The 24,417-nt window shown below is 45.7% G+C and overlaps 1 protein-coding gene and 1 long non-coding RNA gene across 3 annotated transcripts in view; one reads left to right on the top strand and one right to left on the bottom strand.

The window, feature by feature from the left end:
* FOXK1 (forkhead box K1) overlaps positions 1–24,417 on the top strand; it is a 210,820-nt gene that overhangs the window by 34,847 nt on the left and 151,556 nt on the right. For both annotated transcript variants that reach the window (XM_082261198.1, XM_082261197.1), the window contains exon 2: positions 8,613–8,801. In XM_082261198.1, coding sequence (XP_082117324.1) covers positions 8,613–8,801 — 189 coding nt within the window. The remainder of the gene's footprint in view (positions 1–8,612; positions 8,802–24,417) is intronic.
* Positions 1–24,417, bottom strand: part of LOC309558193 — a 1,089,490-nt gene that overhangs the window by 1,042,923 nt on the left and 22,150 nt on the right. The gene's annotated exons all lie outside the window — the stretch shown is intronic.

Below are 24,417 nucleotides of genomic sequence, written 5' to 3'. Positions count from 1 at the left end.
GTGGCGACAGTTTGTAATTTCTTGCCTACAGTACTCTGCAAATATACCTTGCAGAGTACAGTACCTACAGCACTCAGCAAAAATGAGTACACCCTTTTTGAAAAGTAAGATTTTAATCAATATCTCAATGAACACAAGAACAATTTCCAAAATTTTGTTTTATGAAACATTTGTTTAGCTCATTACATTAAAGTAAGGTTAATAATATAACTTGGATTACAAAATCTTCAGTTTTACTCAAATTAGAACAACCTCTTTTAGAGTCCCACATATGTGGTATCGCCATACTCAGGAGTAGCAGAATGTACTTTGGGGTGTAATTTTTGCTATGTACATGCTATGTGTTAGTAATATCTTATAAATTGAAAACTTTGTGTAAAAAAAATAAAAATAAAAATGGGTTTTCATTTTCTTTCCACATTTTCCAAAAACTTGTGGAAAAAAAATGACATGTTCAAAAGACTCATTATGCCTCATAGAATATACATTGGGGTGTTTGCTTTCCGAAATGGGGTCATTTTGTGGGTAATTCCATTGTCCTGGTGCTCCATGGCCTTCAAAAGTGTGATAGGTCGCTAGGAAATTATATGTGTAATTTATGCTCCTAGAACACCTGACGGTGCTCCTTGCATGTTGGGCCTCTGTATGTGGCCAGGCTGTGTAAAGTCTCACACATGTGGTATTGCCATACTCAGGAGGAGTAACAGAATGTATTTCTCTTATGTCCTCTGACAGTCGCCGCCCGATTGTATTAGCCTTCACTAATGGGTAATGACGCACTCTGCAGGAGCAGGCTAGGCAGATAATTCATTATCAGGTTAATACAAAAAAACTTTTGTACCTCAGCACGCCACTAGGGGGCCATCCCACAGCCATTACCAGCAACCCAATCTGATATTACTCCAGTTTCATATTGCCTAGCGTCAGGAGCAGAGCTTTAGGTCTTTCCCTGCTGAGACCTAGCGTCTTGGCTTTCTTATATTTATTTCTGAATTTCAGTGTTTTTTCTTTCCACACTAGATTTTTGTTTTCTCTCACTATTACTAGTTAGTCAGGGATTCCTTTGCTGGAGGACTACAAGTGACTGCAGAGCTGGGCCTCGGACTGGGTAATATAGATTCTTATGGAGTCCCAGCCTGCCAACGAGCGTCGCAGGTTACTGGTATGCCCAGGCCTCACAACGACAGTGCCCCTCCAGATGGGGACGAGCCGGCTGAGCTGCACTTCGCAGAGGATGTCTCAACCCGGATCGCCCGTGTGTTGCCAGCGTCCTTCCATGGCTGACGGCACCCCCACTTAGGGTGGGAGGTCTCCCATTTTTTTGAGCGGTGCCCGCTGCTGGACTGGTGAGTACTGAACCCCCTTGTCCCTGGGGACATTTGGGGAGTTGTGGGCCCACTCCTGGGGATAGCAGGGCGGACGGTCTCTGTAGGATCCCTCTTCTGGCCGGGTTGGGGTTCCCCCCTCCCTTCCCTGCCCCCGTTGGAGGCGCTGTATGGGTATGCTGTGGGGGTCTCCCTGGGGTCCCTGCTAATAGCCAGAAATGTGTTTGGTGCATTTATTTTGGAGCGGCCGCCACTTTAGTGGTATGCAGATTCTCAGCTCTGTGTGAAACATCAACCATGTGAGAAATTCTGCTGTGGTTTCCGGTCGGCGCCATCTTGGATGTGGGCAACATGCCTAGTATGGGCAAGGCCATTTTCCCTGTGACTTTTGTCATAGGCTTCCAATAGGCACCTTTTCTCTGGGCTCGAGGGCTGGCCTCTAGCGATGGGAGGTCACTTCCTCTTCTCCTGTGTAAAAAATTTTGCTGACAGGATGGGGATTTTTGCTCATATCTCGGTCAGATTGCGGGATGGGGGTCCGCGGAATCGCCGATTTAAGGGCCAGCGTCCCTTTTTTAATTTTAAGGCAAAATGGACTCCCAGGAAAACAAATTCCCTGCAGACCTGGTGGGGTCTTCAGGTACACCTGAATCCTCTTCCATGGCCTCTTTATCTGCTGCCCTTGCGACTTTGGCGCCCCAGGTGCATCTGCTGATGTCGGAACACTCTTCCAAAAAACAGCCTGTGCCCTCCCAATCCTCTGAGTCTGAGCAATAATTGGTTGCCACGGACGATGGTCCCCCGCTTCTAAACAGGATGAGGAGGAGGACGAGTCTTCCCCCCCCCCCCCCCCTCGGTAGCGCGGGAACGTGCTACAATGGACGCTATCATTGGCGCCATTAAAGAAGCTCTTGTCCTCTGTTACGTAAGCGGTCTGCTTTCGGGCGGCGTATTAAGCACATGTGGGTAGTGCCTAAGCGCTTTGTTGTCTGCTATCCTTTCGCGGAGGCGGTAGAAAAACGTTGGACGGTATTCCCAAAAGTGGTTCACACTATGTCTCGGCTGAATAAGTCCACCTTGATGCCATTGGAGGATTCCCCGGTCTTCCGGGATCCGGCAGATAGATGGGTGGAGGCACTCTCCCGTCACATTTATATGGTGGCGGGTTCCCTATTGAAACCTGTTTTTGCCTCTGTGATGGCCTCTCAAGCGCTCACGGTATGGGGCAATGGGCTTCGTAGCACTCTGGTGGCAAAGTCGGCTTCGCGGACTGTCCTTGCAATGGTTGATTAGCTCATCCAAACTGGGGTGTATCTGTGCAACGCGGCTTTGGACGAAGCTCCCTTGGTCGCACGGTTGTTGGCGGTGGGGATCGCGATCCGCCGCATTATCTGGTTGAGGAGCTGGTCGGCTGACCACGCGTCCAAAAAGACGGTGTCTGAGATTCCCTATGAGGGGGGTCGTCTTTTTGGGGAAACTCTGGACGAGTTGATTAAGGAGGTTACAGGTGGTAAGAGTACTCTGTTGCCCCAGATCACCGAGGGTAAGTCCCTCCGCGTGCTGCGGGGACCCTCCAAGACCCAACGTACTTCCTTTCATGCCTTCGGGACGCAAGAGAAGGGTAAACCCTTCTGACCCCCGGGTGGCCAGAAGAAACCATGGACGGGTAAGCCAAAAGCCAGACAGTCTGGCTCGGCAGCCCAGTCCACCTCTGCCTGAAGGGACGCCCTCACCCGTTGTCGGAGTGGGGGGACGTCTGCGTTGTTTTCAGGAACCCTGGTTGTCCGGCATTCAGGACAGGTGGGTTCCAGAACTGATTCGTTCATGGTACAAGATCGAATTCCGATCTCGCCCCGCTGACAGGTTCTTCCTGTCCAATCTCCAGCTTTCTCCCGATCGTCTCAGAGATCTCATGGGGGCAGTGCACGATCTGCTTGCTCATGGAGTCATTGTACCCGTTCCCTCACGGGAACGTTTTCGCGTTTTCTACTCCAACCTATTCACAGTGCCCAGGAAAGAGGGCAAGGTATGTCTGATTCTGGACTTAAAATCTCTGAACCGCTGTGTGCGGGTGCAGAAGTTCAGGATGGAACCCATCCGGTTGGTGGTAGCATGGTTCAGATCCGGGGACTTCCTGGCTTCAATAGACTTGCAGGATGCGTATCTACACTTCCCGATTTTCGAGGGTCATCCGAGATCTCTCCGCATTGCGGTGGCTGGGCAGCACTATCAGTTCGTGGCGTTGCCTTATGGCCTCGATTCGGCTCCCAGGGTCTTCACCAAGGTGTTGGCTCCGGTTCTAGCTTTACTGCGTTTTTGTGGGGCATTGCAGTCCTCGGTTACCGAGACGACCTCTTGTTAAGGTCGAACTTATGGGTGACCTTGTTGAGCGATCTGGCAGTAACGGTTCCGACACTCCAGGAATTCGGGTGGACCATCAATTTTCAGAAGTCAGCACTGACTGCCTCAAATCGTCTTCAGTATCTGGGGATGGTCCTGGATTCTGCTCAATCTCGGGTCTGCCTTCGGGAGGACAAACTCATCGATCTCTCCTCTTTGCGGACCTGCGTGCGAGTTCTGGGCCTGATGGTCTTGGCCTTCGAAGCAGTTCCATTTGCTCAATTTCATACCAGGACTCTACAAGCAGAGATCCTGGACTGGTGGGACAGAACACCTCAGTCCTTGGAAAGGAGAATTTCCTTGAGTTGCCTGGTGAGGTCGGATCTCTTGTGGTGGCTCCAGTCGCCGTCTGTGACAAAGGGCCAGTCTATCCAGCCTCTGTTGTGGACAATTCTCACCACAGATGCCAGCCTGTCGGGCTGGGGAGAAGTTCTGGGCACGTTCTGTGCCCAGGGGACCTGGTCAGCAGGGGAGACCTCGCTGCCGATCAATTTCCTGGTGCTCAGGGCGATAAAGCTTTGCCTATTCCGGTGGTCATCTCAGCTTCAGGGGTGTCCGGTCCAGGTACAGATGGACAATGCCACAGCTGTGGCATACATAAATCACCAGGGGGGCACGAAGAGAGTGCCCGGGCAGCCATGGAAGTGGCCGAGTTCCTGTCTTGGGCCGAATCGCGTGTACCGGCGATATCGGCTGTTCACATTTCGGGTGTGGAAAACTGGCAGGCGGACTATCTGAGTCGCCAGACCTTGGATCAGGGGGAATGGTCCCTGCATCCGGAGGTGTTTCACCTTCTGTGCGCCTGGTGGGGGACCCCAGACGTAGATCTGTTTGCGTCCCGTCTCACCAAAAGGTGGAAAGGTTTGTGGCCAGAACTCTCGATCCTCTGGCGGACGCGTTGGTGGGGCCTTGGCACCGCTACCGGATGGTCTATGCCTTTGCTCAGATTCAACTGCTGTCCAGGTTCCTTCGCAGGGTGGCGTCGGAACGGTTGTCAGTAATTCTAGTGGCCCCGGACTGGCCTCGGCGGTCTTGGTATGCGGACATCGTCCAGATGGTCGTCGATCCTCCCTGGCGGCTTCCGATGCGAGCGATCTTCTGTCTCAGGGACCGATCTTCCATCCTGCTTTACACTCGCTGGCTTTAACGGCATGGCTGTTGAAAGCCAGGTCCTGAGGGATAGAGGCCTTCCGCAGGCGGTCATCCCTACCTTGTTAAAGGCTCGCTAAGCCACTTCCAGGAAGATTTATCGCCGCACCTGGAAAGCATATATCGCTTGGTGCGAGGAAAATGGTATTCTTCCTCGTTCCTTCTCGGTGGCGAGGGTCTTGGCCTTCCTACAGTAAGGAGTTGATCAGCGTCCGGCGCTGACTACGGTCAAGGGTCAGTTGTCGGCCTTGGCCATCTTTTTTTCAGCGACCGTTGGCGTCGCATTCTTTGATCCGCACCTTTTATTCAGAGAGATTCCTCTGTTTGTGTTGTCACAAAATGTGGCCTTTCTGGTGGCCATCTCGTCGGCTCGCAGAGTGTCTGAATTGGCGGCCTTGTCCTGCCGTTCTCCTTTTTTTTTTTTTCATTTATTGTTTTCAAGGTAGAAAAAGTACAAAACATTTGCCCACAAAAAAAACACATTTTTCCAATTTATATAACTTCTCCCCTCCCTAAATAATTCCCTAATTACTCCCCCCCCCCCCCATCTACCCACTAGTTGGTTTTCTCTTTTTCTTCACTCCATTGGTATATTCTCTTGTTCTCTTAAACTCCTTCCAATCTTCCCAAATGTCACCCTCTTCCTCTTTCTCATCCTCCTCCCATTCCCTTAGGTATTCTAGTGTTCTTATTCTCTCTATTCTCTGAACCCAATCTGCTATAGTTGGTACTTCTTCTTTCTGCCAAAATAACGGGATTAATCCTTTTGCGGCATTCATCAAATGGGGTACCAGTGTAGCTTTGTATTGCCTTACAGACTTTTTTGTACCATGGAATAAACAGTACCAGGGTTCTTCCGTGATTTTTTTAATTTTGGACTAGAATTTCCTTCCAGAACTTTTTAATTTTTGGGCAATCCCACCATAGATGGGCCATTGTACCTACTTTTTGCATCCTCTCCAACAGTTTTTTTATTTCTCTTTTTGATAATTATGAGCTTTATTGGGGGTGATATACCATCTTGCGATACATTTATAATTAATTTCAGCTGTGTTCACGTCTACTGTGGAACTGTGTATTAATTTTAAACTTTTTTCTAAATGAAAATCCTTATTCTGTGTTCCCAATTCCCTCTCCCATTTTTCGATGAATGGCGGTATCGCCGGCACTGTCATATCAATCAATATTTTACATATATTTGAAACATTATTCTTGTGTTTCTCAGAAGAGCAGATCCGCTCGAAAGGGAGCAGGTCGTCTTCTCTTCTTAATGGTTTTGGCAAAAAAGCCACAAAGTGCTTCAGCTGGCAGCAGCGCCATTCACCGTTTCTATCATTTTTTTTCTTTAATTCCTCTATTGTGATTATATGCCCTTTTTCCATAATATCTCTCAAATGTGTGTCATCATTGCCTATCCATTTCCCCACCATCTTTTCTTGGCCTGGTGGAAAAAAATTACTGTCTTTTAATGGGATTAATGGTGAATTATATTGCCATTTATTTCTTTTGTGTATTGAGTCCCAAATTCTAAGTGCTTGATTTGTGATCGTGTGAGTATTTTGAATTTAACTTTCTATATTGTGCCGGTATCCATATGATTTTTCCTAAGTGGGTGTTACTCATAGTGGATTCTATTTTTACCCAACTCTTTTCGCTTTTTATTTTCCCCCATTCCATTACTCGTGTAAGTAGTGTTGCCTCGTAATATTTTCTAAAGTCTGGTACCGCTAAGCCCCTTGATTTTTGCTCTTTATTAGAACTGTATGTTGTATTCTAGGTTTGCTTTTTCTCCATGTAAATTTAGATAACAAAGATTTTAAGATTTTGAAGTAAACCTGGGGAATTGGAATAGGTAGCATTTGAAATTTATAAGTTATTTTTGGTAAAATTGCCATTTTTATTATATTTATTCTCCCTATCCATGATAACGGTCTGTATGATATCCTATTCAATTCTGTTTTCATTTCATTTAGCAAAGGGATATAATTTTCTTTTATATAATCTTTCGAATTTTGTTTTCAAGATAATTCCTAGGTATTTTAGCCCTAGGTTTTTCCATGTAAAGGGGAATTCCAATTTTAATTTATCTTCTTCTTGTTTATTTATATTGATATTTAATATCTCTGATTTGGATGGGTTTATTTTTAAGTTCTATAGTTCTCCATATTTTTTTCAAGCTTTCTATCACATTTGGGAGGGTTATTCTAGGTCTAGAGATGTATAGCAATACATCGTCCGCAAATGCGGCGATCTTATGCTCCACATCCCCCACCTCTACTCCTCTTACATCTGGGTTTTCCCTGATTGTGGCTAAGAGAGGTTCTAATGAAAGGACGAACAACAGCGGGGACAACGGGCATCCTTGCCTTGTTCCATTGGACATCCCAAATGGCTCCAAGTGGACCCCATTTACTCTCACCCTAGCAGTGGGGTGGCTATACAATGTTTTTATCCATGCCAACATCTTCTCTCCAATTCCCACCTCCTCCAAGGTTCTTATCATGAAGTCCCAACTGACTCTGTCAAATGCTTTCTCAGCATCTATCGACAGTATTAAGCCATGGGATCCACTCTTAGCCATTTGCTGCATTAGCAGTATTGTTCTTACCCCTCAGAGTACCTGAGTACCTATCTGCAGCCCATGCCTCCTAGATTATGTGTTGGGGTGTTTGCTTTCCAAAATGAGGTCATTTTGTGGGGGTTTCCATTGTCCTGGTGCTCCAGGGCCTTCAAAAGTGTGATAGGTTGTAATGAAATTAGATGTGTAATTTATGCTCCTAGAACACCTGACGGTGCTCCTTGCATGTTGGGCCTCTGTATGTGGCTATGCTGTGACAAAGTCCCACATATGCGGTATCGCCATACTCAGGAATGAGTAGCAGAATGTACTTTGGGGTGTAATTGTTGCTATGTACATGCTATGTGTTAGAAATATCTCTTAAAACAACTTTGTGTAAAAAAATAAATAAAATAAAAATGGTTTTTCATTTTCTTTCCACATTTTCCAAAAACTTGTGCAAAAAAATGTTCAAAAGACTCATTATGCTTCATAGAATATACATTGGGGTGTTTGCGTTCCAAAATGGGGTCATTTTGTGGGTAATTCCATTGTCCGGGTGCTCCACGGCCTTCAAAAATTCTATTTTTTGAGCTTCAGGCGACAAAACGCTTATATGTGGACAGGGGCCATTGAAATGATGGTTAAAATCCCACCAAACTGATTCTAGAAGGAGGGATTTTATGATACACTTAAAGTGGAACTCTAGAAATGCAAATTAAGTATAATTTTCAATACCATTCCATTGATATACACAAACCTCTATTCAGTAGGATCACTCTTCTGCATTGTGGTTTAACATTGCTGCTACCTCGGTCAACTCACTGTGTAAAGGTGATTTGCAGTACTGTTAGCAGCTTGGAGGCATAGAGTTGACATATGAAGCTGCTGACTCAGCAAGACAAATTGGTTAATGAGGAGCCATGTGTCGCGTATCTGGCTGTACAGTATGGAAAATTTGTGTAAATTTATAGGATTTACAGATCTTTTGGCAAGTAAAACGGTAATTTGTATTTTAACAGAGTTAAATGGTTTATCTGGAGTATTGCTCGAAGTCTGGAGATCAGGGGCAAGCCTACAAAACAGGGCACTGAAAATTGTGGATATTTGTAAGTGCTACCTTGCTGCCTGTTAGATCATTAAGATATCTGACTATTAATTTTTTTTTTTTTTTTTAACAGGTGCACATTCCGGTTCCCAAGCACAGTTATAAAGATAAGATTTACTATTCTTTACCAGGAAAAGGAGGAGCGTACCACCTTGCCACTCTCTCCAATATATCGTCAAATTTCACCCTTAAAAATACATATCCCTGAGCCAGATGTGCCAAGCTTTATCAGTCCTTTACCATCCCCTACAGGAACTATCAGGTAAGGGGAACCCATTTACTCCGCATGCTTCACAGCTATTGCGTTTTTTGTTTTTTTTTGGTTGGAAATTTGTTGTTTCTGTGGGTCTTTTAATAGTAGAGTCAATGTCCGAGAACTTGGGAGAAGTGGAATCCCTGTCCCCAATGTGTTAAATATCTTAGAAGGAAAGTAAATCTTGTCCCACATCAACATATTATCTGCCCAGTTATGGTGGAAGTTCCAGTCCTAATAGTTGCAAGTGAAACCACTAATTTCATTGTCATTGTGTGTGCTTACATGAGCTTTAATTTTTTGAATGCTTGTTAATTCATGTCTGAAATTGTTTTGTGCAACCATCTCTGAATAGAGAATAAAGTATTTACTGTTTTTGTTAATCAACTACACATTGCAGAAGACCACCATGGTGGGTCCCTGTGGGATAGAGCGCAGGTTGGCTTATCTGTCACTTTCTGTGGCACAACTACTTCTCTATGACTTTTAAGAGGACAATAGAGCAAGGGAGAAAACTTACTGGTTTACATCATCTTGTCAGATATTTGTTCTAATAGAGTGTTTAGAGCAAAACTAAAAGTTCTGTTAAGATCACCCTCTCCTGCTGAAACTCTCCTTTGTCACTGTCTCCTGCTGTTCTATTTGATTTATAGGGCACTCAGAAACACCCAAAACTTCCAGGTATAGGGGACATTTTGCCCTTCCCCTTTAATTCTAGGATGCAGTGCTTATTCCTGAGTGGTCAGTTGGCAGGCTCGAACAATGTCAACTGTGGGAGTAAAGAAGGTCATTAGACTCCAAAGTGGCTTGTCTGGGTGCAAGTTTATCGGCAACATGTTTGATGTTGAAATAAGATACGAGGATAAATGATGGTATAATAGGATGAGAAAGGTATTTATGGCATTGAGTCATGATGTTGGAACAGGATGGCAGAAAGCAATGGGGTCAGTATTTGATTAGCTTTTATCTGTCTACCAGCCCTAAAGAAACACATGGGGCCAAACTGCCCTAGCACAGATATTGAATCAAGAAGTCTGCGGAGGTAGGTAAAAAATGCTGCGGACCTCCTGAGAGAGATCCCGGCAACTATAGTGAGTTGGTGGGGAGGGAGCTGAACCTAATGAGGAGGGTAGAGTCAAAGGGATAATGAAACTGTGGGAAAATGTTTTCAACCTTTTAAACATTACAATGCCACTGACATAGCTACTATGCTGTTGGCATGTGCAGCATGTAAACAAACTCCCAGCTGCTTTCAAGAGAAGGCTACTAGCTATATTATAGAAGTGATCTAGTGGCTATACAGCCGCCTAATTACTTCTGTTCTCTTTTTTTTCTGTTCTACTGCTTGGCTCCCTGCAAAGCGCTAAATGAAAAAGTATGTTCTAAAAAAATCGAGTCCCTTTTGCTTATCAAAATCTGTGATCGCATGACATGCTGAGTTCCGTGCCTTCTCTTCTTACAGCAAAGTAGCAGGTCCCTTGCTGGGGCAGGGTAACTTGCATACACTTACTATTTGTTGCCCAGTGGTGGGTGAGGGTCCTTCAGGCTTCAGTAAACTGCACAGCATAATATCACAATAAGTGGACTAGTCATCTCAGTAACAGACTGCATTGCTGGATTATCAGTTTCCATTTCTAGGGGTGGCGTCAAAGTGGGATAAGGGCAGCAGAGTAAATGAAGCCTTTGAGATACTGGAGCTGCCTACAGATCAATTACCTCAAGTTTTTTTTTTTTTTTTTAAAGTTGACAACTGTAGACCGAACATTCTATAACCTATACAGTGCCTTGAAAAAGTGTTCATACCCCTTGCATTTTTCCACATTTTGTCATGTTACAACCAAAAGGGTAAATATATTTTATTGGGATTTTATATGATAGACCAACACAAACTGGCACATAATTGTGAAGTGGAAGGAAAGCGATCAATGGTTTTCAAATTTTTTTACAAATATCTGAAAAGTGTGGCGTGCATTTGCATTCAGCCCCCTTTACTCTGATACCCCCGACTAAAATCTAAAGGAACCAATTGCCTTCAGAAGTCACATAATTAGTAAAGTGTCCACCTGTGTGTAATTTAATTTAATCTCAATATAAATACAGCTGTTCTGTTTGTTAGAGAACTTTGGTGAACAAACAGCATCATGAAGGCCAAGGAACACACCAGAGAGGATAAGAGGTAAGCACTGTTCAATCCATCACTTGAAAATTAAGAGTATGGCACAACTGGAAACCTACCAAGACATGGCCGTCCACCTAAACTGACAGGCCCGGCAAGGAGAGCAATAATCAGAGAAGCAGCCAAGAGGCCCATGGTAACTCTGAAGAAGCTGCAGAGATCCACAGCTCAGGTGGGAGAATCTGTCTGCAGAACAACTATTAGTTGTGCACTCCACAAATCCGGCCTTTTGTGGAAGAGTGACAAGAAGAAAGCCATCAGAAGTCCCATTTACAGTTTGTGAGACGCCATGTGGTGGACACAGCAAACATGTGGAAGAAGGTGCTCTGGTCAGATGAGACCAAAATTGAAATTTTTAAAAGCAAAACTCTGTGTGGCTGAATACTGCACATCACCCTGAACACACCATCCCCACTGTGAAACGTGGTGGCAGCATCATGTTGTAGGGATGCTTTTCTTTAACTGGGTCAGGGAAGCTGGTCAGAGTTGATGGGAAGATGGATGGAGCCAAATACAGCGCAATCTTAGAAGAAAACCTGTTTGAGTCTGCAAAAGACAGGAGACTGGTGCAGAGGTTCACCTTCCAGCAGGACAACGACCCTAAACTTACAGCCAGAGCTACAGTGGAATGGTTTAGGTCAAAGCATATTCATGTGTTAGAATGGCCCAGTCAAAGTCCAGACCTAAATCCAATTGAGAATCTGTGGCAGAACTTGAAAATTGTTGTTCACAGATGCTCTCCATCCAGCCTGACAGAGCATGAGTTATTTTGCAAAGAATGGGCAAAAATTTCACTCCTAGATGTGCAAAGCTAGTAGAAACATACCCAAAAACACTTTCCGCTGTAATTGCAGCGAAAGGAGGTTCTACAAAGTATTGACTCGGGGGCTGAATACAAACGTACGCCACACTTTTCAGCTATTTACAGTGCCTTGAAAAAGTATACATACCTCCTTTGAAATTTTCCACATTTTGTGTTACAGCCAAAAATGTAAATGTATTTTATTGGAATTATATGTGATAGACCAACACAAAGTGGCACATAATCGTGAAGTGAAAGGAAAATGATAAATGGTTTTCAAAACTTTTTACAAATATCTGAAAAGTGTGGCATGCATTTGTATTCAGCCCCCCTGAGTCATTATGTTGAAGAACCATGTTTCGCTGCAGTTACAGCTGCAAGTCGTTTTTGGTATGTCTCTACCAGCTTTGCACATCTAGAGTGAAATGTTTTCCCATTCTTTGCAAAATGGCTCAAGCTCTGTCCGTTTGGATGGAGAGCGTCTGTGAACAGCAATTTTCAAGTCTTGCCACAGTTTCCACAATTGGATTTAGGTCTGGACTTTGACTGGGCCATTCTAACACCTGAGCATGCTTTGCTCTAAACCAGGGGTGGGGAACCTATGTCCCGGGGGCTGTATGCGGCCCTCAAAGTCATTTGGTCTGGCCCCCCGTGCAGCTGAGTCTGTGTCTCTCAGCTGATCTGTCAGAACGGAGCCAATGCTTCCTGTATAGTTCCGGCTCCGTTGTGACAGTCTGAGTGAGTCACAGGCGGAGTGATATCAAATGCACTCCGCCTGTGACTAGGCTTGTGACGGTATCAGATTTTCATGCTGCGATTAATTGATTAAGGTTTTGCCACGGTATACGGTATTATCACGGTATTCTATTATTAATTTAAATTATTACATTTCCACCTCACTTCAATTTCATTGCTGAATTTAGGGGCTTTGGTTCACTTATGCACATTATTATATAGTCAGTCAGTAGAGACTCTGTGAACCAGGCCTAAAATAGGTCATCAAGCAGTGTCTGGCCTAACTGGTGATAACTGGTCCTGGCGCTCGGCTCCGATCCAATGGCCTGGTCATTAAGAGGGCAAATCCTTGTGGTCAAGAAGTGGTTAAACCTGAAGGAGGTGTTGTTTATAAATTACTTTACTATTGCTTTAGGCCTGGTTCACATGTATGCGGGTTGGCGGTTCACATGTATGCGGGTTAGCGGCCCACATTTGCACAGGCATAGCAGCCCATTTATTTGAACGGGCTGCTATGCCCTCATTTTCCGCAGAAAAAAGGTGCATGCAGCATTTTTTTTAAAATTCAGTGGCCTTGAAATCCATCCTGCTTTTGCACCATGCGACTAACCTGCAGTTCCTGCTCTGGCAAGCTTTCTGCATTTTTTGTATACGTGGGCACGGCATTTAAAAACAGTTTGCGTGTGCAGCAACGGCAGGTAAGTCGCATGGTGCAAAAGAAGGATGGATTTCATGGCCACTGCATTTTTTTAAATTCTGCATGCACCTTTTTTTCAGCTGAAAACGCAGGCATAGCAGCTCAAGCCCATTCACATCAATGGGCTGCTATGCCTGTGCAAATTTGGGCCCCCAACCCGCATACATGTGAACCAGGCCTAAAGCAATAGTAAAGTCATTAATAGATAAAAACACCGGTCCTCCTGCAGGTTTAACCAATTAATGACTTTACTATTGCTTTAGGCCTGTTTCACATGTATGCGGGTTGGGGGCCCACATTTGCACAGGCATAGCAGCCCATTGATGTGAATGGGCTTGAGCTGCTATGCCTGCATTTTCAGCTGAAAAAAGGTGCATGCAGAATTTTAAAAAATGCAGTGGCCATGAAATCCATCCTTCTTTTGCACCATGCGACTTACCTGCCGTTGCTGCACCCGCATACATGTGAACCGCCAACCCGCATACATGTGAACCACCAACCCGCATACATGTGAACCACCAACCCGCATACATGTGAACCAGGCCTAAAGCAATAGTAAAGTCATTAATAGATAAAAACACCGGTCCTCCTGCAGGTTTAACCACTTCTGGATCGCAAGGATTTGCCCCTTTAAAGACCAGGCCATCGGATCAGAGCGCCAGGACCAGTCATCACCAGGTAGGCCAGACACTGCTTAATGGCTATATAATAATGTAATGTGGGCTGCTGTGTGTGTGTGTGTGTGTGTGTGTGTGTGTGTATATATATATATATATATATATATATATATATATATATATATATATATATATATATATATATATATATATATATATATATATATATATATATTAGAGCTACACGATTCTGGCCAAAATGAGAATCACGATTTTTTAGCTTGGAATAAAGATCACGATTCTCTCACGATAATCTGTGTAACAAAAAAAAGAATTGGGATAACTTTACTGTTACGTTTTTTTTTTTTTTTTTTATTCATTAAAGTCTATTTAATTGCGTTTGAAAGACTGCTGCGCAAATACAGTGTGACATAAAATATTACAACAATCGCCATTTTTTTCTGTAGGGTCTCTGCTAAAAAAATATATAAAATGTTTGGGGGTTCTAAGTACTTTTCTAGCAAAAAAAAAAAACTGATTTTAACTTGCAAGCAACAAGTGTCAGAAAAAGGTCCAGTCTTTAAGAGGTTAAACTTCCTTTCTCCCTGGCAGAGGGAAGGAAAAGATACAATGTAATAATTTTTGTTTATAGTTAGGAGACTTAATGCTGATAGGCGTTAGCTGTGTGAGTGAATGAGTCATCAAGCTCACTGAAATGTATCAATTCACAAGTCAGACCCAGGAGCAGAGAAACTCGGTATTTTAAAAATGCCACAATAACAATACCGTGGCTATGCAGTACCGCGATATATCGAATTACCGAAAACCGGCATATGTCTACCTGTGACCAATACAGGAAACATCGCCTCTTCCTCCAGCGCGGCACCGCTGCAAGCCAGCATTTCCCGCCAGCAGCACACACAGCAGTACCAGCCAGAACCAGCAGTACTCACAGCAGTACCAGCCAGAGCCAGCAGTACTCACAGCAGTATAAGCCAGAGCCAGCAGTACCAGCCAGAACCAGCCGTACCCACAGCAGCACCAGCCAGAGCCAGCAGTACCCACAGCAGCACCAGCAGTACCCAAAGCAGTACCAGACAGAGTCAGCAGTACCTACAACAGTACCAGCCAGCAGTACCTACAGCACAGTACCAGCGAGCAGTACCCACAGCAATACCAGCCAGTAGTACCAGCCTGAGCCAGCAGTACCAGCCAGCGGTACCCACAGCACAGTACCAGCCAGCAGTACCCAAGGCAGTACCAGCCAGCAGTACCTACAGCACAGTACCAGCCTGAATCAGCAATACCCACAGCAGTACCAGCCTGAGCCAGCAGTACCCACAGCAGTACCAGCCAGCAGTACCAGCCAGAGCCAGCAGTACCAGCCAGCTGTACCAGCCAGCTATGCCCACCAGCATTACCTGCCAGCAGTTCTTTTCAAAACTTACCACCACAAAGTCGACTGCGCTCCAGACTGACGGACACAAACCTGGAAAACCAGTTGCGAGTAGCAATACTAGCTAACATCACACACCTCACCAAAGAGAAGTAATTGCAGCCATCACATTAGGGGTGAGTTAATTAAATGTTTGACCAAATATAACAGGCACATTTTTAAGTTGATAATTTTGTACGGCCCCCGAATGATTTTATAAATACCCAAATGGCCCTTGGCAGTAAAAAGGTTCCCCGCCCCTGCTCTAAACCATTCCATTGTAGCTCTGGCTGTATGTTTAGGGTCGTTGTCATTCTTGAAGATGAACCTATGCCCCAGTCTCAAGACTTTTGCAAACTCTAATAGATTTTCTTCTAAGATTGCCCTGTATTTGGCTCCATCCATCTTCACATCAGCTCTGACCTTCTTCCCTGTTCCTGCTGAAGAAACGCATCCACACAACATAATGCTGCCACCACCATGTTTCACAGTGGGGTGGTGTGTTCAGGGTGATGTGCAGTTTTAGTTTTCTGCCACACATAGCGTTTTGCTTTTAGGCGAAAAAGTTCAATTTTGGTCACCTCTGACCAGAGCACCTTCTTCCGCATGTTTGGCGTGTCCCCCACATGGCTTCTTGCAAATTTCAAACAGGACTTCTAATGGCTTTCTTTCAACAATGGCTTTCTTCTTGCCACTCTTCCATAAAGGCCAGATTTGGGGAGTGCATGACTAATAGTTGTCATGTGGACAGATTCTCTCACCTGAGCTGTGGATCTCTGCAGCTCCTCCAGAGTTACCATGGGCCTTTTAGCCGCTTCTCTGATTTAATGCTCTCCTTGCCCCGCAAGGAGGTGGACAGCCATGTCTTGGTAGGTTTGTAGTTGTGCCATACTTTTTCCATTTTCGGATTATGGATTGAACAGTGCTCCATGAGATGTTCAAAGCTTGGGATATTTTTTATAATCTAACCCTGCTTTAAATTTCTGCACAACTTTATCCCTGACCTGTCTGATGTGTTCCTTTGCCTTCATGATGCTGTTTGTTCACTAAGGTTCTCTAACAAACCTCTGAGGCCTTCACAGAACATCTGTATTTATACTGAGATTAAGTTACACATGAGTGGACTCTTTTTACTAATTAGAAGACTTCTGAAGGCAATTAGTCCTACTAAATCTTAGTTAGGGGTATCGGAGTAAAGGCGGCTGAATACAAATGCACGCTACACTCAGCATTTACACATTTTCCTAATTAAATTCAAAAGTTATTCAATTCCCTGTATATAATTTTTTATTTTTTTTAAACAAAATTCTATTAAGGCAAACAATCGATGTACAGACAGCGCATTTAAAAAATAAGCAAGTCATAGTTTCCTCTGTAGTACGTAGAATTTCTCAAAGCCTGTACGTTTCACTAGCATATGCACTTCCAGTAGTAAAAAACAAAAAAAAACTGATTATCGCATTAAGGCTCCATTCACACCTGAGCGTATCATTTTCAGGCATTTTGTTAGGTGTTTTTTTCAGGTATTTTTTGTGCATTTTTACAGCTTTTTTGCAGGTGTTTGGAGGCAGGCATTGACATCTCACCAAAAAGGCTTGTATTCCCTCCAAAAAAAAGCTTTTTTTGAGCTTCAGGCAACAAAACACTCAAATGTGACCAGGGACTATTGAAACAAATGGGGTTTTGCTTGTTGGGCATTTTGAAACTTCAGAAATTAGTGTTTTACGAGCTGAAAAATGCTCGGGTATAAACAGGGCCTTAGTGTTCATTTATCCCCCTAACAGGTAAGTCCAAGAAAAAAGAAGGGATTCCTTTTCCAGCCTAGCAACCTGCTAACACTGAAATAAAATTAAGTGCTCTGTGTGAAAGAAAAATCTGTGTGTGTGACTATAAATTAGCATATCAAAAAGACAAGTCCACTGGAGTGAGAAATAATATACGTGAATCTTCCAAGTCCCAAAGGCTCAGTGTGCAGTGACTGAAAAAAAGTCCTTCCAAATATGTTTGCAATGAAGATCGTAAACTGCTCCCAAAGGTGAATATAAATTGATAAATGGAGATCCAATATAGTAAGTGATAGAAGTAGTGCTCGCTTACCAGCTAGCTGCGGGCAAGTGGCATGATAATCCAGGATCTCTCAGTGAATGAAGTCTGATGCCTCTCCGCTACTGTTCACTGGCCGTGATCTTCTTAGTTAAACAGCTGATCAAGACAGAAGCTGGCCAGCTTCTTTGAGTGCAATCCCAATCCTCCTCCTCACACCGCTTGCAGCTGGGATCATCAGCTCGTCAGCTGACAAGCTCAATCAAGTGGTTGGAGTGTAGAAAGGAGAGAGACTAATAGCGCATTATCCTTTAAAACAACAAGTTTATTAAAACGAAGTGCACTTACATGGGACGAAAATAAAAACGTGGTAGAAAGTAAAGATGACACGACCGCCTGCAGTGCGGACCGTGTGAAAGTGACAAATGCTGGCTACTCTGTCTTGACAAGTTTCCCCCTCTGGCAGGCATCAACTGGGAATGGGAGTTTTATTTTCTCTTTTATTATTTTCTGTTCTTGTGAAAACTACAGTCAACTGCTGGACTGGGCGACAGACTGGATATTCTAGATCTTTAAGGTCTCCCCAATCAGGCTATCAAGCGCACAGACCTCAGCTCCTCGCTAGGTCGGTTGCAGCATAGCCCCACTGGACGGGGGTGCTGGCCTGCGAGTTAAATGTCTCGCGAGGACGCAGATGACCTGGTCGCAGCCTGAGTGCAGCATTTCTCCTGGCCGACAGCCCCCTCATTCCGGTGGAGAGGTGATCTGTCCGGAGCGGTGGATGATTGCCCACCCAGTTCCACGGTATGGCAAGTAGTTGTCCCCTGATAGATTGTGGGCATGGTCACCTTTTGTTTGATGACAGCATGCCACCATTATTGCTAGGGGCCCCCCCCCCTTTAGCGCTGCGGACCATCAGGGTACCTTGCCTGCATGTCACAGCGGATGGCCCTCTATAAGGGGGCTATTTATTTTTATGCAGGCCTCTATGGAGACGCTCGGAGGGCAACCACCACCTTTTTTTTTTTTTTCGTGGGGTCCAGTAGGTAGTGGATTTCATGAGACCTGGGTCGGCGACCCTCACCTGCCTGTTTTGTGTCTATGTAACAATCCTGATTATGTTTTGGGGTGAGCTTTGTATGTAGCGACCCTGCTGGGTCTGTGTCCACGCACTTCAAATGTTTTGATAGTGAGGATGTTTCCTCTTCTACTTCAGCTACACATGAAACGGCGCTGGTGGATGCACTGATTGTATCAGTACGGGCAACTTTAAAAATTGGAGGACAGTCCCACTTGTGGTGGATTCCCAGGTTTTCAGGCTTAATAACTCCACTCCAATTCTGGTGGAGGAGTCTCTGGCTTTTAAAGACCTTTTTTGACAGGAGAACTGAGACTGGTCCGTCACATATTAACTGTGGCCGGTTTGGTCCTTTGGTCATTGTTCGCCATAGCGTTGGTGTCCCAGACTTTAACGGAGTAGGCAAATCTTTTGCGCCAGGATCTGGAGGGAGAACATCTTCTCTCTGCCCTTGCGAACTGGCGAACCAGTTGGTCCACGGGTTGCAGTTTTGTCTGTGGTGCCTCTCTTGGGGTTCATCCTCGCTCCTTCTTGGTGGGTCAGATCTTAACCTTCCTTCAACAGGGGATTGAACAGAAATTGGCCTGAGTACTATCAAGAGCCAGGCATTGGGTTTTGGTGATCTTTTTCCAATGACCTTTGGCCACACACTCCCTTGTGTGTACCTTTTTTCTTCAGGGTAGCTGACATTTGGTTCCTTCAGTGTGGGCTCGGTTGCCGCCCTAGAATCTTAATGTGGTGCTTTCAGCTCTACTGAAGCCTCTTTGAAAATATTTGAGAGGTTCCCTGCTTACGCTGCCCCAGAAGGTGGCCTTCTTTGGTGGCTATCACCTCTGCATGCAGGGTGTCTGAACTGATGGCGTTATCCTGTCGTTCATCATATGGTGATTCACAAGGATGAGGCGGTGCTTTGCCTCTGTCCGTCATTCCTTCCTATGGTGGTCTCTGACTGTCTATTGAATGCAGATATTGTGTAACTTTTCCTGTGTCCCAGGCCTAAACATCTGAAGGAAATTGCCTTGCATGTCTTGGATGTGGTCCCGGCAATTAGGGTGTACCTGGCAGCTACGGAGTCTTTTAGGAAGTCAGATACTCTATTTGTGCTCATGGACGGACCTCACAAAAAGTTGTCTGCTTCTTCTGCGACCATTTCCAGATGGATCAGGCGGTGGTTCAGGTCTGATGCGTCAGGGGTCAGGTTCCTCCTTTCCCTGTTTAGGCTCACTCTACTAGGGCACGCAGTGTCTCCTGGGCTTTCCATCTTCAAGCATCAGTGACGCAGGTTTACAAAGTGGCTGCCTGGTCGTCGGTGCACAGAGTTTTTGTGTTGCCATCTGCGGTTGCTTCTTTTGGCTGCAAGGTTTTGCTGGCTCCTATTTAGAGGACCTGGCACTCTGAGGGTGTATTTGTTTTTCAGGTGAGCTCCAGTTTTATGGTTGAGCTCTAGGTTACCTGGTTGCCTATGGTTAGCCTTGGAAATTATTTGTTTTTGCTTTTATCCCACCTCTCATGTTTAACACTGCTTTGGGATGTCCCAATGGTTAAGAAGAATTAAGAGCTGTGTCCGTCAATGAACGGAAGAGAAAATGGGATTTTTGACTTACCGTAAAATCCATTTCCCTGATGTTTATTGGCGGACACAGCACCCTCCCCTCTGTGGAGTTGGCTTTCTTCTGACACTGCAAGTAACAAAACTGCCTATAGCTGGGAGTGAATGTATATACCCTGGGACTGCCCATAGGCGTAGTCCAGCTTTTTACTGCCTAGTGTTCTACTCCTGTATGGGTCACTATAACACAATGGTTAAGAAGAATCGGGAGCTGTGTCCATCAATGAACATCAGAGAAATGGATTTTACAGTAAGGTCCCTTTCACACGGGCTTTCCGATCAGGTCCGCCTTCCAGTTTTGTCAGGCAGACCTGATAGGATGCTCCATGCACCTCTATGAGGCAGCGGATTTCAGCGGTTACATCTCCGCTGACACCCGCTATTCTCTGATCTGATCCAGTCTGTGAAATCCAGACGGATGGAAACCATATTTCTCTATCGTCCATTGACAGACGCAGCTCTCATACTTCTTATCCATTGGGTTATGCTGCCCCCTGCAGGAGTAGTACTAGGCAGGAAAAAAAGCAATTTACCACTCCCACAGGACGGTCCCTATAGGCATAACCCCACACACCCTTACATCCAGCAAAACCGTTTTTCTGCCTAGTGAAGGCGTTTTTTTCGTGCCTCGGGCACAAGAGAAAGGTAAACTGTTCAGGGCCTCTGGAGGGAGCCTAAAGGCTTGGTCGGGTAAGCCCAAAACCAGTCAGTCCGGTTCGGTGGACAAATCCTCTTCTGCATGAAGGGGAGCCCTCACCCGTGTCTGGGGTGGGGGGGACGTCTGCGTTTCTTTCAGGAACCCTGGATGTCCTTGATCCAGGATAAATGGGTTAACGAACCAATTTGTTCAGGGTACAAGATTGAGTTTTGGTCTCGACCAGCAGACATATTCTTTCCCTCAAATCTTGGTCTGTCTCCAGATCGCTTGAAGGATCTCAAGGAGGCAGTGCAGGACCTCCTTGCACAAGGAGTGATTGTGTCGGTTCCTGCGCAGGAACGATTTCAAGGTTTTAATTCAAAACTGTTCATGCTGCCCAGGGAAGAGGGCAAGGTGCCTCCTATTTTGGACCTCAAGTCTCTGAATCGCTTGTGCGGGTGCAGAAGTTTTGGATGAAATCCATTCCATCCATAGTAGCGTCTTTAAATCAGGGGGATTTTCAAGCCTCCATTGACATCAAAGATGCGTATCTGCACATCCCTATATACGGGGGACACCAGAGGTATCTCCGTTTTGCGGTGGCAGAGGAGCACTTTCAATTTGTGGCATTACCCTTTGTTTTCGCCTCAACAAGGTTTTGGCCCCAGTGTTGGCATTGCTGCGCAAAAGAGGGATTGTGATCCTAGAATATCTGGACGATCTCCTGTTGAAAGCAAACCCTCACCCAGCCTTGTTGGGTGATCCCCTTCCGCCACCTGCAGAAGTTTCATACTGGTTGATGCGTATAGGTGTAGACATCATCCCAGTATAACCACTTCAACCTGAGGAAGTCCATGGATGTCCTACAGGTGGGAAGTAGTTAAATAGGTGAGTAAAAAAGGAAATAAAAACATTACATTACATTTTCTATGAGACTTTACTTGTTGCTCGGATGGGCACAATTAGAGTCAGGATACTGCCTACACTGAAAGCAAGAGCGTACTTTCAGGAAGCAGTAATGCGACAAAGGTAAAAAAGATTTGTCTGTTGCCATCAAAGTAATACTAAACATGTAATGGTTAATTTCCATTATTCCTTCTTTTTGTATGTATCTATTTTTATGCATAAAGATCATGCCACAGTAATAAATGTATTGTATTATAAAAAAAAGTATGAGTACCTTGTTTAAAAGAGATGTATGGCTTTTTTTCCCAATCACACTTACCTAGGTGGATGCATCATTGTTCCGATGCTGCATCTGTCCCCCGGCGCCTCTACACTGAGAACCAATCGATTGAACACCGCCAATCACTTAGTTCTGACCGCTCCCCAAGCAGAGAGCTGCTGACTGTCAGTCAGCAGCTCTCTGCTCTGCCCCCTCCTCACTCACTGGAGCGCTAAGCTGTTTAGGGGCGGGGAGTGGCCGACTCACAGGCACCTGCTCCCACTTCTGGGTAAAATCGCCACACGGCAATCTACAAAATTTCCAGCCCCTGCTGCTTTCTGGGAGACACACAGGCCCCAAAGACAGCGGGGACCATTCAGAAAGTGTGGCGCGACTCGCGCATGCGCAGTTTGAAACAGGCTGGAACTCCATTTTCAAGGTAAAAAAATCATCTGTGTGCAGTTGCGCTCGCGCTCCCAATACCCCTTATACACCTGAGCCCCATCTTGATTCAGTGCTGTGCCCAAGGGCAGCGGCTCTGTCCCTCCTCAAAGGCTCAGAGACCGCAGCAGGAGCCACTGGCTGAGCCGTGCTCTGTGTGGCAATGGACACACAGAGCGCAACTTGGAAGCGAGCCAGCAGGAGTGCCCCCAAAGCATGCGGCTTGCTATGGGGGCACTTGGCAGGGCAGCGGAGCTGGGAGCTCATAGACCTCATAGACCCCAGTAGATGTGGCAATGGCTGGTCTACACAATCTCAGACTGCAGTAGGGACACAGACAAGGAGGGAGGAACAGTTAACAGCAAGAACAACCAGTTTTTTTTTTTCCAAACTACAGAAAACAAATGCTCTAGTAGTCGATGAATGAGTATTAACACAGTGGAGTCGTTTTACTGTTATTTGTTATTTGAGGATGCAAAAGCTGGTGTAGTTGTTGTGCAACATTTGATAATTGTAGAGTATTACATAACCATTTTTAAAATTGCAAACTTTAGCCAGCAGGTAGCAATCTCAAAGCAAGATAAACCGATTTCTCCCACTTATTCTACAGCTTTGTTGTAAAACTGGCGAGAAGAACAAGATAGATAAAATTACAAAGACTGTTAAGTGACTGAGGAGAGACTCACTCCTCCCTCTTTACCAGAATAGATGGGACTGGCTAAAGTTGGCTATGCACAGGCTGCCAACAAGTATAAGATGTGGGGTGATGGGCTTCCTTATTAGAAAGTACAGTGTTCTCTAAAAACCAAGTGTCCTGAATGTGTTATTTGTTTGTATACACCTAATTATACAAAATCTAATTTCTCTTTCGTTCATTGACGGACACAGCTCCTTATCATCTTGACCATTGGGTTATGCTGCGCCCTACAGGAGTTGGACTTAGTTCCTTGCTGGGATCTCTGGTCCTGGCTTTTTTTTCCCTTTTAAATGGAGCTTTCTCTATCGGTCATTGACGGGCGCAGTCTCTGTTGTTCATAACAATAGAGTTATACTGCCCCCTACAGGAGTAGGACACTAGGCAGAAAATAAGTTCTGGCTACGCCTATGGGCAGTCCCAGAAGGTATACTCCCCCTCTCTGCTATTGGATGTCGGTTTTAATCTGCCTGGTCAGGAGTAAGGACCTAGTTTTGTTTCTAGTTAGTTTTTATTTCTCCAGATTTTTTTTATTTAAGATCTACAAGCAACTAAGCCGGATCTGCGCGACGGGCTGGATATATAAATCCAGTGGTCACCCCAACCGGCCAGCATGCGCGCAGACCCCAGCTCTGCGCTAGGTCAGCCGCGACATAGTCCCACCGGACGGGGACTGCCCCTGCTAGTTAAAAGTCTCACACGACCGGGTCTAGGCCTGAGTCAGTGTTCCTATTGGCCAACAACCCTCCCACTTCCGTGGAGAGGGGTTGTCAGGAGATGGTGCCCTCCTGTTCCAGGTATGGTGAGTAATTGTCCCCCCCCCCCCTCCACCTGGCGGGTTTTGGGTTGGACGTGGGCCCCATCCTTGGACGGTTGAACCCCCCGGCATTCCCCTCTGTCCTGTCACGCACCCCCCCTTACCTGTCCCCCTCCCACCCCCCTCCTCCCCTCACCTACTTGGGATATGGGGCGCTTGCAGCTAACCCTGGGGGCTGGGACCAGACATCATGCTGATTGATGGAAGTGGGGGGGGGGGGGGTGCGCCGCCAGCGACCGGTCGATAGATCGTGCAGGTGGGGATTCCCCTGTCTCTACCAGGACCCCCATCCTGTCAATCCCATCCAGGAGGCTGGGGGGTCCCATCGGGGGGCCCCCAGATGGTCCGCAGGCCACCATTTTCTTGTAGCCCATGTGCTGCATTGGATCAGTGGCCGTGTTACTGTAGCCCGGCGGCCATTTTGCGGTGGATCCCCATTAAAAATTAGTGGCTGCAATGTTTTTGAAATGCCCCTAGAGGCGTTTTTCTAAGGGGAGCCCCTCCCTATTCCCTAGTGCGGACACTCAGATTGTTTTCTTCTGATCAAGATTGCTGCAGACATGTGCAGTACAGACATCCTGGGCCTTCCTTGAGCATCTCTGGTGCAGGTGGTGAGTCTGGGGGGGGTCTCTCTCTGCTGAGGGTCTTCAATGCTTTGTGCCCAACCTCTTGGGGGCGC

Source organism: Pelophylax lessonae (assembly GCF_965119305.1).
Source record: "Pelophylax lessonae genome assembly, chromosome: 6".
Classification (NCBI taxonomy): Eukaryota; Metazoa; Chordata; class Amphibia; order Anura; family Ranidae; genus Pelophylax; species Pelophylax lessonae.
The sequence above is the reverse complement of the archived record's forward strand: the minus strand, read 5'-3'. Positions and strand labels throughout refer to the sequence as shown.